The sequence below is a fragment of the Oncorhynchus kisutch genome, linkage group LG3 (assembly GCF_002021735.2).
Source record: "Oncorhynchus kisutch isolate 150728-3 linkage group LG3, Okis_V2, whole genome shotgun sequence".
Classification (NCBI taxonomy): Eukaryota; Metazoa; Chordata; class Actinopteri; order Salmoniformes; family Salmonidae; genus Oncorhynchus; species Oncorhynchus kisutch.
The window spans coordinates 44,806,123-44,824,164 of NC_034176.2; the positions used below are offsets into that span (position 1 = coordinate 44,806,123).

General features: G+C 42.3%; 2 protein-coding genes across 4 annotated transcripts; both read right to left on the reverse strand.

The window, feature by feature from the left end:
• Positions 1–748: 748 nt before the first annotated feature.
• Positions 749–17,080, reverse strand: wsb2 (WD repeat and SOCS box containing 2). 2 transcript variants are annotated; one of them, XM_031806923.1, is made up of 10 exons: positions 17,076–17,080; positions 15,894–15,895; positions 5,223–5,391; positions 4,860–5,071; positions 4,623–4,754; positions 4,373–4,476; positions 4,030–4,226; positions 3,841–3,930; positions 3,639–3,755; positions 749–1,551 (listed from the first exon to the last, which is right to left on the reverse strand). In XM_031806923.1, exons 3-10 carry the CDS (start codon positions 5,270–5,272, stop codon positions 1,341–1,343), a joined length of 1,113 nt encoding a protein of 370 aa, XP_031662783.1. In that variant the 5' UTR covers positions 5,273–5,391; positions 15,894–15,895; positions 17,076–17,080; the 3' UTR covers positions 749–1,340. The 2 variants fall into 2 exon arrangements, with proteins under 2 accessions (XP_031662783.1, XP_020331235.1); XM_020475646.2 differs by lacking the exons at positions 15,894–15,895; positions 17,076–17,080 and adding an exon at positions 7,622–8,165.
• LOC109883640 (V-set and immunoglobulin domain-containing protein 10-like) lies at positions 8,972–15,225 on the reverse strand. 2 transcript variants are annotated; one of them, XM_020475673.2, is made up of 9 exons: positions 14,823–15,225; positions 14,339–14,641; positions 13,497–13,802; positions 13,041–13,189; positions 12,765–12,915; positions 11,546–11,830; positions 9,976–10,089; positions 9,588–9,749; positions 8,972–9,338 (listed from the first exon to the last, which is right to left on the reverse strand). In XM_020475673.2, the coding sequence occupies exons 1-9, from the start codon at positions 14,902–14,904 to the stop codon at positions 9,259–9,261; spliced, it is 1,632 nt and encodes a 543-aa protein (XP_020331262.1). In that variant the 5' UTR covers positions 14,905–15,225; the 3' UTR covers positions 8,972–9,258. The 2 variants fall into 2 exon arrangements, with proteins under 2 accessions (XP_020331262.1, XP_020331270.1); XM_020475681.2 differs by having other exon boundaries at positions 9,551–9,749; positions 14,823–15,186.
• Positions 17,081–18,042: the final 962 nt, after the last annotated feature.

Consider the following 18,042-nt stretch of genomic DNA (forward strand, 5'->3'; position numbering starts at 1 on the left):
AAGGAACTCTGCACCTTTCAACTTACTCTTGAAAGTTGTAATAGTAGAACGCACAAGATGTACTTTCAAAAATGGGTAGTGCGTCATCAGTTTTCCTCTTGTTATTTCAGTCATTGCATACCTTAGAGCTATTTATAACTTTTCAGAAATGTCCATGTCAGCTAATGTTTTTTTAGCCCATAGATTTTGTTGTAATGTTTGAGACTCAAATAACATAAATACACATTAGACATTGCAACATTTTATAGAATTCCAAGAAAATTATTGAAAACGGCAACATTTTCTCTGCACCCCTTCACAAAATGTTTAACTTGCAGGAAAAAAAGCTTTAAACTTGCCACATTTTCTCTCCAACAAGAGGGGTGTGAACAGTTTGTGTCATGAACAGTGCTTGTGCCCAAAGAACTAGTCGTGGCGCAAACGCGGGGTGGGGGCGAATGCTCCCCATTGCTGGAAGGGGGGCCTGAGTGAAAAAGTTTAGGAACCCCTGATCTAGTACACATTGGTCACCTACCAAGTTCATGGAGCGCTACGGGGTGTGCATGACTTTGTTCCAGCCCATCTTTAACACACCTGATGCAATTAATACATTGCTGGTCGAGACCATGGTTACTTGAGTCAGGTGTGCTAGTGTTGGGCTGGGACAAAAGGCCTGCGTACCCTGTTCACTAAAATATAACATTTATCAATGAAAGCGAGGGGAGAGAACTCTTGAGACTAACGTCATAAAGACACACTTGTGTTGTCCCCGTTTGCTCAATATTCCTTTATGTCCATTAAGTTGAATTTCTGTTTAATAAAATTGTAATTTGAGTATTTTTTAGACTGTCATGGAATTATGATTTAATAGACCAATTTACACAATACAAAATGTATATTTACTCTCAGCAAAAGTACACAAATGTCACTTTACATACTATAATATATCCGTAGCACAAAATATAGATCTAGCAACTTCCATTTTTTTGGTGCAATTTATGTAAATTTGTTAGGATTTAAGAGTTTATTTTTTATTTTTAAGTTCATCTGTATAATCACTAGCTAATTGCATCCAGGTGAATATCCATTTTGACATCCTGAGAATTTCCTTGGACAAATAGCTGATCAGACATGACTGATTTTGTGTAAACCACAAAGTATCCACTCCACTCAAGGTCCTAAAAAGTCCCATCATTTCAGTCAGACAACATTCCCACAAACGTTTTATGCATTTGTAAACAAGGAAAATAATAAGCTCTCCTCCTTTGACTGTTCCATCATTAGTCAGTCAATACATCCATCAACTCAAATGCATTACAAATGGAGTCCAGAAACATTCCCTACACCCATTCCAAAAGTCACTATTCCTCCTCATCCGAGGAGCGGTCAGATCGTGCTTCTGAGTGGTCCGGGATGTCTCTGTAGGTGAGGAACTCCAGGATCCTGCGTGGTATGGGAAGGGCCTCCACCTGGTGTGTGGAGACTGAGTGGCGCAGGACGGAGCGGCACAGGTGGCACAGACTGGGCACTGACCTGGGAACCATCCAAAACCTCACGTGGCCATCTCTGGTCCTGCAACAATAACACACAGGATATTAGCCCATTTGTTTGCCTCGTTTTAACCTTCCTACATGGATATGCTAACTAAATAAGAAACGTTTCTAAAAAGACAAACTGCAACAAAACTGGATGTCATGTCCAAAATCTGTCTTGCCCACTACTTACTTAAACTGCATACTGTGTACTAATCATACTAAATACTATTAAGAACGTACGGTTTAGTATGTAGTAAGCAACTAATATCAGCATACTAGGCTCATCCTAATTAGAATGTGTTCCTTCCCAACATTAGTTTATTTTGGTACAGCGCGTCCCCTCAGCTGATTATAAGCTGGGGTTGCAAAGCTACTGGTAATTTACTATAGTAATCTTTGGTAATTAACATACATTTTTTGGCAATCTATCGTAACTTTGGTAATTTATACTTGAATAACTTTTAAAAACTATTCATATATGATTCATTGTTCATATCTGTGTCCATGAGTTTCTAGTAGATAGACCATATGGTTCAAGAGAAAATCGCCTAATTAATGAAAAAAGCATCGACCTAACAATGGCATTATCAATTAACTCTGGAACTCTTCTAACTATTGACTTTTTTCACAACTGCCACCAGTTTGACACCAAAACAGTGTACTGAATACAAAGACAGTAAAATATGTTTTTATATATATATATATATATATAATTACAAACACCTGTGATAATCTGACGTACTCAAAAGGGCCACTAGAGGTCTTGTGATATATTATATAAAATCCTTGAAAGACACCAAAATTCTAGTAGTTTACTGGTTCCAGTAATATACCCATGTCAGACACACATGGGTCTCAAAAGACGATTCCCTTAATAGTGTGCAGCGAACTGGATGAAAATTCCAAATGAGTATGACATCCTGGCATTTAAAGCACACTAAACCTATAAAACCTATAAAACTAGAAAATTCTGCATACCTAAAATGCCTACTATTTAGAAAACGTAAGTACAGTTATTCGGATACGGCCAGGATCTTAGAGGTGCATCTGAAGGAGCTTTCTTTCCTTGTTTCCTGATCACCATCTGCATTGCTATGAAAGACAGGTGAAGTCAAATTCCTAGGACCGTATTCACAAAGCCCTCTGGAAATTGCTTTCAACAGTCTCACATCAGTGTAAAATAAGGGGGTATTGTCTTCCCCATCTCTCCAATGTTATTAACTCTACCCTTATAATTCATAGTTGATTATATCCAGACCTGACAGAGCTTGGATGCATCTAAAATGAGTTAGTGGTCCAAACACACCAAGACAATCATGAAGAGGGCAGGACAACACCTTTTCCCCCTCAAGAGACTGAAAAGATTTGGCATGGGTCCTCAGATCCTCAAAAAGTTCTACAGCTGCACCATTGAGAGCATCCTGACCGGTTGCATCGCCGCCTGGTATGGCAACTGCTTGGCATCTGACCGTAAGTCTCTACAGAGGGTAGTAAGGTACTACTCAGTACATCACTGGGGCCAAGCATCCTGCCATCCAGGACCTATATACTAGGCGGTGTCAGAGGAAAGACCAATAAAATGGTGAAAGACTCCAGTCACCCAAGTCATAGACTTCTCTGCTACTGCACGGCAAGCAGTACCGGAACACCAAGTCTATGACCAAAAGGCTCCTTAACAGCTTCTACCCCCAAGCCATAAAACTGCTGAACAATGAATCAAATGGCCACCCAGACTATTTACATTGACCCCCCCCCCCATTTGTTTTTACACTGCTGCTACTCACTGTTTATTATCTATGCATAGTCACTTTACCCCTACCTACATGTTCAAAATTACCTCGACTAACCTGTACCCCTGCACATAGACTTGGTACCGGTACCCCTTGTATATAGCCTTGTTATTGTTATTTTATTGTTACTTTTTATTATTTTTTAATTTAGTTTATTTGGTAAATATCTTTCTTGAACTGCATTGTTGGTTAAGGGCTTGTAAGTAAGCATTTCACGGTAAGGTCTACCTGTTGTATTTGGCGCATGTGACAAATAAAGTTTGATTTGATTTGTAGGAGGCTCATGTTTGTATCAAGTTATTCTAATGAGAATGAGCCAGTAAAGTAAATCTACCCTGTGGCTACGACTCCCCCTTGTGGATGGAAGTTGCAACACAGCCCATTGGAGGTACGGTCCTCCTTGGTCTGCATCACCATACCCCTCTGTCCTGGCTCCCACATCTGGAGGGCTCTGTGAAACACATGAAACAGAAGGCCTAGCACTTTCTCTTTTAAATTTGTTGAGAAGGGTGCAAAGCTCTTAACTAAACTCTTACCTGTCTTCAGTAACAATGGCCAGTTGCAAACCCTCGGGGGAGAATCTCAATGATGAGATTTGGTTCTGTCCATACATCTCAGAGCAATCCCTATTGGAAAGAAAAAGCAACAATGTGTCAACTAATGCACCACACATATCACACCATTATCCCGCTACACATATCAAATCATTATCCACACAGATGTACATTAGAGAAGACAATTTCTGTGCAGTGTAGGGATCCCACAGATCGATCCACCAACGGGAACCACTGAAGGCTGCAGTGGCGAGCAGTGCCCCATCGGGAGAGAAGTCACAGGAAGCTAACAGGTAGAATGTCTTGTGGTTGATCCCCGTTAAATTCCTGATGAAGGTGTATGACCGCAGGCTCCATAGACACACCATCTGGTAAAATAAAAAACTTTTATAGCCTTTTCATACTACCATGCTGAGTCAAACCAAACTCTGCTTGCTCAGACATTTCCTTTTCAGCACGATTTCAGCAACTATTGTGGTTCTCTTGGAGAGTCCTCTGCTGAGGGGCAACTCACTCTGTCAAACCTGCCGACCGATGCGATCATGCTGCAGTCTGGTGAGACACTACAGCAGCTGACCCAGTCCTTGTGGCCAGAGAGGACATGTGGCTCCTTTTCACCTATGGAGGGCAGAGAAAAAGATACCGTATATAGAAGTTTAAGGTAAATTCCATATGCAATAAAAATTAACATGAATTTCAGCATTGAAGGAGATGAGAGAATGTCCTTTGGGGGAATGATTTTTAGATGTATAACAATAGCTGACCTTTCTGGGTTAGATCCCATATCCTTAAGGTTTTGTCTCGAGAGGATGATACAAGGGTGAGCTTTTCGTTGGGAGTGAAGACCAGGTCCCTTGCAATACCCTCATGTCCTTTGAGGTCAAACCGAGGCTGACCTGAAAATGTAATTAGGGCACAGTGAGTTGCACGCTAACATTAGAGACTTGGCATCATGTGGTCAATAAATGAAATAGAGCAGTGTCCTAAGTTGCATATCCCACCAGTTTCAACATCCCATATCTTGATCACTCCATTCTCTAAGCCAGTTGCCAGAAGCAGTCTGGATGATTCTCTCTCACGGGATGCTGCTTTTTCTCCAGGTGCTGGTGTCTTTGATGGACGTGGTCCAAACGCCAGCCCCCACACTGTCTGACCACAGTTCAGGGTCTTGTCCTGTCTGTTGCTCTCTAGGGCAATCTCAACCCTATTGACTCTATATGGACAAGCATTGACAGTAAACAAATGAAGAATAAAACTCAAGAGTTGCTGATGAATAACATCAAGACCTTCAAATGAGGAAGGAGAGGAAGCAAGGAAGAATGAGGAATATTTACAGGCCTATAGTCTTTAAAGGCTCGACATACTTATCATGCCGAAGTGGCCAGGCAATCACCCACACAATCCCGTGTCCCATGGACCATGCAAACCAGGATCCATCTGGAGAGAAATCAACGCTCCACGTCTCGCAGCCAGCGCGCCCCTCCAGCGATGGAGGGTGGGCGGATTTCAATTCCAATATCAGCCCATCGGAAGCTGTGAGAGGCGAGAAGTTAGAATATAAAAAATGTCTGTTGTTGGGCTACCACAATACAGTACATTTGAGAGAATATTCCACATGAACTCAGCAAAAAAAGAAAAGTCCCTTTTTCAGGATCCTGTCTTTCAAAGATAATTTGTAAAAATCCAAATAGCTTCACAGATCTTCATTGTAAAGGGTTTAAACACTGTTTCCCATGCTTCAATGAACCATAAACAATGAATTAACATGCACCTGATGGACGGTCATTAAGACACTAACAGCTTAGACGGTAGGAAATTAAGGTCACAGTTATGAAAAGAGGCCTTTCTACTGACTCTGAAAAACACCAAAAGAAAGATGCCCAGGGTCCCTGCTCATCTGTGTGAACGTGCCTTAGGCATGCTGCATGCTGCATGAGGACTGCAGATCTGGCCACGGCAATAAATTGCAATGTCCGTACTGTGAGATGCCTAAGACAGCGCTACAGGACGGACAATCGATCGCACGTGTAACAACACCTGCACAGGATCGGTACATCCGAACATCACACCTGCGGGACAGGTACAGGATGGCAACAACTGCCCGAGTTACACCAGGAACACACAATCCCTCCATCAGTACTCAGACTGTCCGCAATAGGCTGAGAGAGGCTGGACTGAGGGATTGTAGGCCTGTTGTAAGGCAGGTCCTCACCAGACATCACCGGCAACAACGTTTGGAGGTGGAGGGTCCGTCATGGTCTGGGAAGGTGTGTCACAGCATCATCAGACTGAGTTTGTTGTCAAACGCTGTGCGTTACAGGGAAGACATCCTCCTCCCTCATGTGGTATCCTTCTTGAGGGCTCATCCTGACATGACCCTCCAGCATGACAATGCCACCAGCCATACTGCTCATTCTGCGCGTGATTTCCTGCAAGACAGGAATGTCAGTGTTCTGCCATGGCCAGCGAAGAGCTCGGATCTCAATCCCATTGAGCACGTCTGGGACCTGTTGGATCGGAGGGTGAGGGCTAGGGCCATTCCCCCCAGAAATTTCCGGGAACTTGCAGGTGCCTTGGTGGAGGAGTGGGGTAACATCTCACAGCAAGAACTGGCAAATCTGGTGCAGTCCATGAGGAGGAGATGCACTGCAGTACTTAATGCAGCTGGTGGCCACACCAGATACTGACTGTTACTTTTGATTTTTACCCCCCTTTGTTCAGGGACACATTATTCAATTTCTGTTAGTCACATGTCTGTGGAACTTGTTCAGTTTATGTCGTTGAATGTTATGTTATGTTCATACAAATATTTACACATGTTCAGTTTGCTAAAATAAATGCAGTTGACAGTGAGAGGACGTTTCGTTTTTTGCTGAGTATATATTTGTTAGTGCACCAGCTGTTCAGTTGGCAATTTTTCCCTTTCCTTCTCCCAACTTCTACATGGGATTGACTGTTTCTGAAAGCTATAAAGGAAACAAAAACATAAGGTGTGTTAACAGGGTGTTGGGTCCCTACGAGCCGCCAGAACAGCCTTGGCAGAGATTCTACAAGTGTCTGGAACTCTATTGGAGGGATACTACACCATTATTCCACAAGAATCAAAGTGTTAATTTGAGTTGAGATCATGGGATATGGTTTACATCAGGGTTCCCCAACTGGCAGCCCCCATTTTCTTTGCTCCCCCCAAAAAAAGAACACACCAACAAATCAGCTCCAAGTGATTTTAATTTTGGAAATCTGTTCCAAAGTATTCCCACCCATAATACAGAGATATATGTGATCATATACACATGAAAGCAATGTTTGAAATTATTGTTTTAGTTAAACGTTATATCTGTGTGGGCTTCTTGCGGTCAATTTGCAGTCTACAAACTATTGGTAATTATGTCCGTCTCCTGACCATCCGCTCAAAGAGAAAATCGTCCCGCAGCTGAATCTAGTTTTACATCGTTTTCATGCTCATCAAATCATTCATTGACCACCACTTGTGCCCTTTGAATGGGGTCATTTTCATCCTGGAAGAAACCACTCCCACCAGGATAGAAATTATTAATCATAGGTTGAAGGTGATCACTCAGTATGGCTGTGTATGTATTTATTGGCGTTTACCTTGCCCTCAGTGGACCTAAACCATGCCAGCAAAATACACCCCACACCATAACAGAGCCGCCAGAACCCTAATTTACTCAAGTGTTTCCTTTATTTTGGCAGTTACCTGTATATTGTTTCATTATAGTCCTATAAATAAAATGGAACGTACCTGGCCGTATGCGCCGATTGTTGTCTTTCAATGAACACATTTTTGCAAATTTTAGATGTTGACGGAAGCAGGTTATCACATTCTTGGTCGGGTTACTGTCTATACTTCCTGATTATCTAACAATGACGTCTAGTCAATAATCCCATGTTAAAATGCCATATTCCGAGAGAAAAATAGAGCGCATACTGTATATTCGGAACGCTAAATGACGTGATATAGCCAAATAGTGTTTTTTTTAAGCTTTCGGTAGAGAAATGTAAGTCAAAGAATAATTCATCTGATTTCCTGTACAGTAAAATTCCATCCCTCCAATGCGATATGATTGGCTACCTTGCCACACGTGCCCTTGTTTTCTATTAAGTAACATGGACTCGTCATGGGCTTGTTCGATCTATTGATAAGCATACTCATTCACAGGGACATGTCCGCCCCACATTTAGAAATGGCATTTTTGTCCCCACCAGTTTTATCATTGTAATGTCATACAAAATAGGGCACCGTGAACTTTAGGACCATGCGGACGCCTCGGGACGTCGGGTAGGCTGTTTGGCTGTTTGTGTCCAACTGGATACAAAAAAAGAATTATGTTCCCACCACTTCTTAAACTAAAGTTGCCCCCCCGCTCATTACAACTTGTAAATTGTATACGTTGTTCATTAATAAAAAGAGAGCAAAACAGTGTACAAAACATTAGGAACACCTACTCTGTCCATGAAATAGACCGCTCTGGATCTCGAAGCCAGCTCCTCTTCATTTTTTCATTGTTCCCCTCTAATCAGGGATTGATTTAGACCTGGGACAACAGGTGTGTGCAATTCATTATCAGGTAGAACAGAAAACCAGCAGGCTCCGGACCTCGTAGGGTAAGAGTTGAGTATCCCTGAAATAGACTGACCAGGTGATTCCAGGTGAAAACTATGATCCCTTATAGATGTCACTTGTTAAATCCCCTTTAATCAGTGACAATGAAGTGGAGGAGACAGGTTAAATAAGGAGTTTTAAGACTTGAGACATGGTTTTTGTGTGTGTGTGTGTGTGCCGTTCAGAGGATGAATGGACAAGACAAAACATTTAAGTGCCTTTGAATGGGGCATGGTTGTAGGTGCCAGTCAGTTTGAGTGTGTAAAGAACTGCAACGCTTCTGGATTTTTCACACTCAACAGTTTCCCGTGTGTATCAGGAATGGTCCACCACCCAAAGGATATCCAGCCAACTTGAAACAACTGAAGCATTGACATCAACATGGGCCAGCATCCCTGTGGAATGCTTTCAACACCCTTTTTTTTTGTCCATGCTCCAACGAATTGAGGCTGTGCTGAGGGCAAATGGGGGTGCAACTCACCCTGCCTATGCTTTTTTAATTCAGGTTTATTTTGTGTTTGAGTGATACAAAATGTTATGAAATGTTACATTATTGTGAAAAATGTCATTTGAGACGAATGGCAACAATTCATTTAAATAACCCTGTTAATTATTAATTCATCAGCCAGAAAAGTGAAATGGATGATAAAAAGCTGACCCATACATCTACATCGGCTACTGTGAAAGCCAACCACCAATAATTACACATAGTTTCATAGGTAGTAAAATGTTATCTTTGATATTCTTTAAAACATTACATAACAATCTTCCAACACCTAAAATGTGACAAGTTCTTCCATATCTGTATGTTCTAGCTGTAATGGATGTTCAACCATTTCTTCATCTTCATGGTCATCTGAAAAAGAGATGGGTTACAGATTTGGGTTTGAGCTGCATATACAGCATGAGGTCAATACAAAACAGAAACAGAATAGTTACAGTTCTATCCACTGTATATTATAGATAAATGCAATTACAACATTACAATCACATTACTTGCAATATAGAACAGGCCTACACCTTTTCAAAACAAATATATGCAGCTAGTACCCCAGTGGGCAATCCCACCTTCTACAAGCAGGGAGCAGCTAGAATCATGTCTTACTGGATGAGATTCGATGTATTTGTACAAGTGTAGTAGTGTTGGGTCCGTTAGTCAGAGATAGAGGTGGCAGTCTGGGTACTGCTTCTGGAAACACCTCTTCATCGGACTCTACCAGGCTCAACACATCTTCCCTGTCCTCCTCCATTCGCTCAAATCCATTACCTGTAATCAAATTTGGCTGTTAGTATTTAAATATATATTTGAGCAAGTCAGTAACTTTCCCAGTCAGTCGTCATCAAAGTATATCTTATCTTTAAGGTTAGCTTGATGGATCTTTTTCTTTCACCTTTCATGAAATGACACAATAATAAACAAAGACAGATGAGCTAACTTAAAAGCTCTTGTAACAAAAGGGACAATGCAATTCATGGGGAAAAAAAGGTTTTACCCAGGCAAATTCGGTCACGGCTGGAATACACTGTTTTAGCGATAACAATCCCAGATCCTACGATCAAAATGGCTAGGAATATCCCAATGATTGCTCCAGTGTATTGAGATGAGGCTGAGAAAGAAAAGAAAAAACTAGATTAGACATGTTTTCGTCTCTCATTAGGCATGCTTACATGTCGCTAAAGGGACATGAATGTACAAGAATCTCTCACAAGGAGAGTTAACAGGTTTATCGACATTCCAAAGAAGGTGTTGCCTTGCTACCTTCCTGCACCTGCCTTTGTTAGGTTTTGTTCATAAGTATGGTCTTCTGTGTCTATACCTCTATTACAAATCAAATCAAATATTACTAGTCACATGCGCCGAATACAACAGGTGTAGTAGACCTTACAGTGAAATGCTTACTGACGAACCCCTAACCAACAGTGCAGCTTAAACAAAATATATGGATAAGAATAAGAGATAAAAGTAACAAGTAATTAAGGAGCAGCAGTAAAAAAAAATATATATATATACAGGGGGGTGCCGGCACAGATTCAATGTGCCACCGGTTAGTTGAGGTAGTATGTACATGTAGGTAGAGTTATTAAAGTGACTATGCAAAGATGACAACAGAGAGTGGCAGTGTGGAGAGGGGAGTGGAGGGGGGGCGGGAGACAATGCAAATAGTCTGGGTAGCCATTTGAATAGATGTTCAGGAGTTTTATGGCTTGGGGGTAGAAGCTGTTTAGAATCAAATATAATTTATTCATAAAGCTTCTTACATCAGCTGATATCTCAAAGTGCTGTACAGAAACCCAGCCTAAAACCCCAAACAGCAAGCAATGCAGGTGTAGAAGCACAGTGGCTAGGAAAAACTCCCTAGAAAGGCCAGAACCTAGGAAGAAACCTAGAGAGGAACAAGGCTATGAGGGGTGGCCAGTCCTCTTCTGGCTGTACCGGGTAGAGATTATAACAGAACATGGTCAAGATGTTCAAATGTTCATAGATGACCAGCAGGGTCACATAATAATAATTACAGTGGTTGTCGAGGGTGCAACAGGTCAGCACCTCAGGAGTAAATGTCAGTTGGCTTTTCATAGCCGATCATTCAGAGTATCTCTACCACTCCTGCTGTCTCTAGAGAGTTGAAAACAGCAGGTCTGGGACAGGTAGCACTTCCGGTGAACAGGTCAGGGTTCCATAGCCGCAGGCAGAACGATTGAACAGTTGAAACTGGAGCAGCAGTTTCAAGCCTCTTGGACCTAGACTTGGTGCTCCGGTACCGCTTGCAGTGCGGTAGCAGAGAACAGTCTATGACTAGGGTGGCTGGAGTCTTTGGTCAGAGGCTAAGCCGTTGCCATACCAGGCATTGATGCACTAAGCATGTTCACAAATGGTTTTGTTCTGATAAAGATCCCCCACACCTGGCCTTTATGATTATAAACAAACTATCACTAGGGCCATAATCAATCTCTAGATAAGTTTTCTATACAATTTCCCATAGTCCCACAATTTTCTTACAGGAAGGAAAATTAGGCGCATGCACACACACAGACGCACCGACACTCAACTCAGTCTTAACTCACTTTTAACTGTTAAATAGATCTCCAGCTCGCGGACCATCAGTGGGTTCTCGCTCCTGCAGAAGTAGAGGCCCTCGTCCTGCTTGGTGATGTTGACTATGGTGAGGGTGAAGGTGGGGCCCTGTCGTGACAGGACATACTTGGGGCTGGGTACCACGTCCTCCTGCTGTGCTGTCCTCTGCCAGGTGGTGAGCGCTGGAGGCAGGGAGCTGGACTCTTTACAGGTTAATGTGATGTTGGTGCCTTCGAGAGCTGTGACCAGTGGTTCCCCTTCAGGATAGGGAGACTCTGGGAGATGAGAATAAACATGGTGTTAGACTGGGCCAGGGATATAATTACACATAATTACATTTGAGCCAGAAGCATACCACCCTGCATCCCACTGCTGGCTTGCTTCTGAAGTTAAGCAGGGTTGGTCCTGGTCAGTCCCTAGATGGGAGACCAGATGCTGCTGGAAGTAGTGTTGGAGGGCCAGTAGGAGGCACTCTTTCCTCTGGTCTAAAGAAAATATCCCAAGGGCAGTGATTGGGGACATTACCCTGTGTAGGGTGCTGCCTTTCAGATGGGATGTTAAACAGGTGTCCTGACTCTCTGTGGTCACTGAAGATCCCATGGCACTTATCGTAAGAGTAGGGGTGTTAATCCTGGTGTCCTGGCTTTATTACCAATCTGGCCCTCATACCTAATCATCCACAGTTTACAATTGGCTCATTCATCTCCTCTCCCCTTTAACTATTCCCCAGGTTGTTGCTGTAAATGAGAATGTGTTCTCAGTCAACTTAACCGTTAAAATAACGGATAACATTTTAAAAAAACATTTATATTAGATATAAGGATGCACACACATGCACTGGAGAGGTGTGGCTGAGTAAGAGATTCTTTGGAACTTTTTCATTGAGTAAACTTTCATGGTGCTAAGATAATGCTTCAAAATATCCCTCGGCACGCCTTACTTGAATTGCAAAAACACACTTGCTGTGTGCCACTGAATGGTTTCATACCTGGCTAACATTCTGAGCTTTGTACAGTTGCAGAAACCATACAGTTGTTTATAAGCTGAAATAAAAAAAAAGAGTTTAACTGGACTGAAGTGAACTAAACATTGATACATTTCAGGGCGTCTTTCTTCAGTATTTGCAATACAGAAACCATAAATCTGAAAAGTAAACATTAATCATAGCAGATGTTGACTAGTTTGCAGGGTGTCTCTTGTATGTCTTACTGAGCGTGAAGGAGCAGAACTTCTCGTCTTCTGTACTAATCATAGGATGATGCCCATCACACTTCAGCGTCTGCCCCTCGAACAACAACGACCTGTTCAGATTTACCACTAGATGGTCTGTCACCTCCGACTCCATCAGCTGTCCAGCCAACTAAGAGGACCACAATGGAAATAAGTTGTTACACTTTTGTGTTACCATCAATGACTTCAAATGCATTGTATCCCATTAAATTGTGTTTTTAAATTGTCCACCAAAAACCGCCCACAAATAAACACCTGGTTCCCCTGGTTCGATGGCACTTGATGTTTCTCCCCCCAGAGTAATGTGGGAGAGGGGTAGCCTCCAAACCAGCTGCAGTTAAACTGGACATGGGACGGGTCCTTCCCAATCTTCCACTGACACTCCGGGTGCTTCTCTGGGGAATCTAGAGGAGAAATGGAAGCAGTTAATTTTACGGTGTAGAATTGATTTGGTATTTGGGTAATTACACAGTAATAACAAACCAGGTACCATTTAGATTTTTATGATAATAAGATTTATTATTTTGGTTAATCTAATCAATTAGGGCACCATTTGGTACCAGGTACCAGCCAGCGGCATCTGCAGATAAACAAAACAGTAATGACATTGAGATTTTATTTCATTTTATTATCACTAAGCCCATGGCAATCAACAGAAGACAGATCCCAGTATCAGAGACAAGTGAGTCTATTACCCTTATAGCCACCTACAGTATACAAGCAGCTCTTTGCTCCAGCCAACTTCCTTCTGGGAAACTGAGTTCTGTGCTCTACATATGTAGTTCCCCTGAGCTGTGGGTTGGATGTCCTCTATCCTGAAGTCCAGCCAGGACCCACTGCCCGCTGTCAGGGAGTCATTTCTGGATGCCACACCCTGAAACCCCCAGGACAGACGCTGGGATGGATAGGACCAGCTGGAGCAGTTGAACAACACCGTGGAACCCCTGTGGACGATGAGGGTTCCATTGGAAAGGGTTGTGGCTGGGTGGATGTCTGTGATGCCATTGCAAGGACCACCTGATAGAGGTCAACATAAGGTTGTTTAGTAGGCATACACATTCCACTTGAATACAGTGTTCACATTATCCCCAATCAAGCATTGTTACAGTGTTTCATTATTGAACAACATACACACGATAGCACAACATACACACGAGGCATTCTCTTTAGAGATCCTTCTCAGTCCTTATTGGTTAATATCAGACATTTCAACGCTCTAGGTACAGTATTTAAGATCACCCGCAAATACCCTCTTATCACGCTCATTCAAATGGCTACAGGATACATGAACATACTACTACAGTAACGGTTATCCACAAAACTAGCCACTGCAGCAAATATTCCGGAAGAACCAGTTTCAAGGAATTTGGAGCCAGGAGCAATAGACCAAAATACTCGATTCTATACACTTCAGCAAAGGGTGAGGCTGAAATAGCCGAATCCACTCATTTGAAGGGGTGTCTACATACTTTTGGCAATGTAATGTATATACAAGTCATTATACAAGAATGACACCAACACAAACACTGTTACATTAGGAAACATATACTTACTGACTATTTGCAATGTCAGACTTGTTTGAGTGTTGTTGTCATGGGGTAAGGAATCACAAAGATATATCCCCTCATCTGATAAAGCTAGTCCATTGATGTACAAGCTTTGATTGTACATTATCGTCAGGTGCCCTTCACTTGAAGGTGTTAGAATTATGGAATGATTTCGGCCAATGATAACCTGTCCATTCTGCATCCATCGCGTGAAGGAGGGAGTCACGTTCATCGCAGTGTTCCAACACGGAAGTAGAATATTCGCCCCCAGAGTTTTAATTACAGTAGTTTTATCTGAGCGCCCATTTGCTGCAAATTTCATAAAAACAATAAGCAAGAGATGAGACGATGATCAAATAGTAGAAGTGAGCACCACATAGATCAAAACATTGACCTAATATAAACTCATTTCACTGTATCACTTATTAGGCTAAGTCCACCTTTTAGGTTACATAGTCTATTCATAAACATGTCACAAGTGGACACTCACCTGTCTGATCCATGAACAGAAGAAGAAAAATTGCAACTGAGAATGCCTTCATGATTATTCCTGCTATATAGCCCGATTTCATGTTAAACAAAAGCTTGGTTGCCAATGTCAGCAGTTTACCTGACTACCTGTTGTACGTGCTATGACACAAGACAACTCGACACGTAGTTTACATGAGACTGCTTAGAGGAAATAATAGATACATAGGTCATAATTTAACATGTCTCTTTTCCATGGAACCGCCACATGCTACATATTTTAACCTATTTGACTACCTGGCTGTTTACTCCGGGAGAGGCATTATGGACACGCCTCGTGCCCAAATGGATGACGCATGTCGCGTAGCTGAGTCGAGTGTGGAGACAAAACGGTTCAGTCAGTTGTCCGGATAAGCCCTACCCAGTTGCAATATGTAACCTTTTGTGCGACCAGACTAAATTCACATAGACAGAGTTATAGATATGTCATTCTCATTGACAACAAGTCTAACATTTATGTGTTCTATGTGCTGTATTTCTATGCTTCCCGAACTTTTGTTTCGTTTTTGCATCTTTTACTTTCGGCTTTGTACACCAACTTCAAACTGCTGAAAATACTATATTTTAGGATATGGAAAATATAGTTCTCACCGGTTAAGATAGTAAAATGAATATCTACACAATGACTGCTTGTTTTGTCACAAACTGAAATTAGGCGAACTATTAGAATTTTAGCATCCAGAAATTCATGGCGGCGCGATTGCCACATAGTGCTTGTTATATGGCTAAACCTAGTTGTCTAGCACTTATTAAAACGTGTAAAGTGATTATGTCGAAGGGCGAGGGCGAAATAACAGTAAGTATTGGTCACCATCTGGATTTGATCACCATCTCCAATTTGTTCCATCTCACTTGATTTTATTTCAAGTAGGATAGCAGCCTACACAGATGGTAGTAGGCATAACTATCTGGATTTCACCATAAGAGTCAACACTGCTCCAGAGTATACGCTGCAAGCCGACAACACAGGACACCTTATTCGCGTGCCGCAGTAGGGAAGTATCTAGTGTAGCCAATATCAGGCCAGGGTGACAGCTAAAGCACATGTATTGTAGTGATTTTCACCGAAAATATACTACTAGGGCATTAACATCTAACGTTACATTTTTGTAAAAAAAAACAACTAACAGTTACACTACATGACCAAAAGTATGTGGACACCTGCTCGTCGAATATCTCATTCCACAATCATGGGCATTAATATGGAGTTGGTACACCCTTTGCTGCTATAACAGCCTCCACTATTCTGGGAAGGCTTTCCATTAGATGTTGGAACATTGCTGCAGAGACTTGCTTCCACACAAGAGCATTAGTGAGGTCGGGCACTGATGTTGGGTGATTAGGCCTCGCTCACAGTTGGCGTTCCAATTCTTCCCAAAGGTGTTTGATGGAGTTGAGGTCAGGGCTCTGTGCAGGCCAGTCAAGTTCTTCCACACCGATCTCAACAAACAATTTCTGTATGGATCTCCCTTTGTGCATAGGGGCATTTTATTTATTTATTTATATATAAATATATATATATAAATATATATATAAATATATATATATTTATATATATATATAAATATATATATAAATATATTTATATTTATATATATATATACAAATTTTTTTCACCTTTTTTTATTTAACCAGGTAGGCTAGTTGAGAACAAGTTCTCATTTACAACTGCGACCTGGCCAAGATAAAGCTAAGCAGTTCGACACATACAACAACACAGAGTTACACATGGCATAAACAAACATACAGTCAATAATACAGTAGAAAAAATGTCTATATACATTGTGTGCAAATGAAGTAAGCTAAGGGAGGTAAGGCAGGCAATAAATAGGCCATGGTGGCAAAGTAATTACAATATAGCAATTAAACACTGGAATCAAATCAAAGTTTATTTGTAACGTGCGCCAAACAGGTGTAGACCTTACAGTGAAATGCTTACTTACAGGCCCTAACCAATAGTGCAAAAAAAAGGTATGTGTTTGTGTGTGTAGGAAAGTCAAGAAATAAAACAACAGTAAAAAGACATTTGAAAATAACAGTAGCAAGGCTATATACAGACACCGGGTAGTCAGGCTTATTGGGGTAGTATGTACATGTGGGTATGGTTAAAGTGACTATGCATATAATAAACAGAGAGTAGCAGCAACGTAAAGGGGGAAGGGGGGGGGGGGGGGGGGGCACACAATGGAAATAGTCCGGGGAACTGTTTGGTTACCGGTTCAGGAGTATTATGGCTTGGGGGTAAAAATGTTGAGAAGCCTTTTTGTCTAAGACTTGGCACTCCGGTACCGCTTGCCATGCGGTAGTAGAGAGAACAGTCTATGACTGGGGTGGCTGGGGTCTTTGACAATTTTTAGGGCCTTCCTCCGACACTGCCTGGTGTAGAGGTCTTGGATGGCAGGCAGCTTTGGCCCAGTGATGTACTGGGCCCTACGCACTACCCTCTGTAGTGCCTTGCGGTCGGAAGCCGAGCAATTGCCGTACCAGGCATTGATGCAACCGGTCAGGATGCTCTCGATGTTGCAGCTGTAGAACCTTTTGAGGATCTCAGGACCCATGCCAAATCTTTTTAGTTTCGAGGGAATAGGCTTTGTTGTGCCCTCTTCACGACTGTCTTGGTGTGTTTGGACCATTCTAGTTTGTTGTTGATCTCAACCTGACCCACTACAGCCCCGTCGATGAGAATGGGGGTGTGCTCGATGCTCCTTTTCCTGTAGTCCACAATCATCTCCTTAGTCTTGGTTACGTTGAGGGATAGGTTGTTATTCTGGCACCACCCGGCCAGGTCTCTGACCTCCTCCCTATAGGCTGTCTCGTCGTTGTCGGTGATCAGGCCTACCACTGTTGTGTCGTCTGCAAAGTTAATGATGGTGTTGGAGTCATACCTGGCCATGCAGTCGTGGGTGAACAGGGAGTACAGGAGGGGACTGAGCACGCACCCGGGACAAAAGGAACACCTATCTGAGAATGCTGTTCATTGACTACAGCTCAGCGTTCAACACCATAGTACCCACAAGGCTCATCACTAAGCTAAGGACACTGGGACTAAAACACCTCCCTCTGCAACTGGATCCTGGACTTCCTGACGGGTCGTAACCAGATGGTAAGGGTAGGCAACAACACATCTGCCAGGCTGATCGTCAACACTGGGGACCCTCAGGGGAGCATACTTAGTCCCCTCC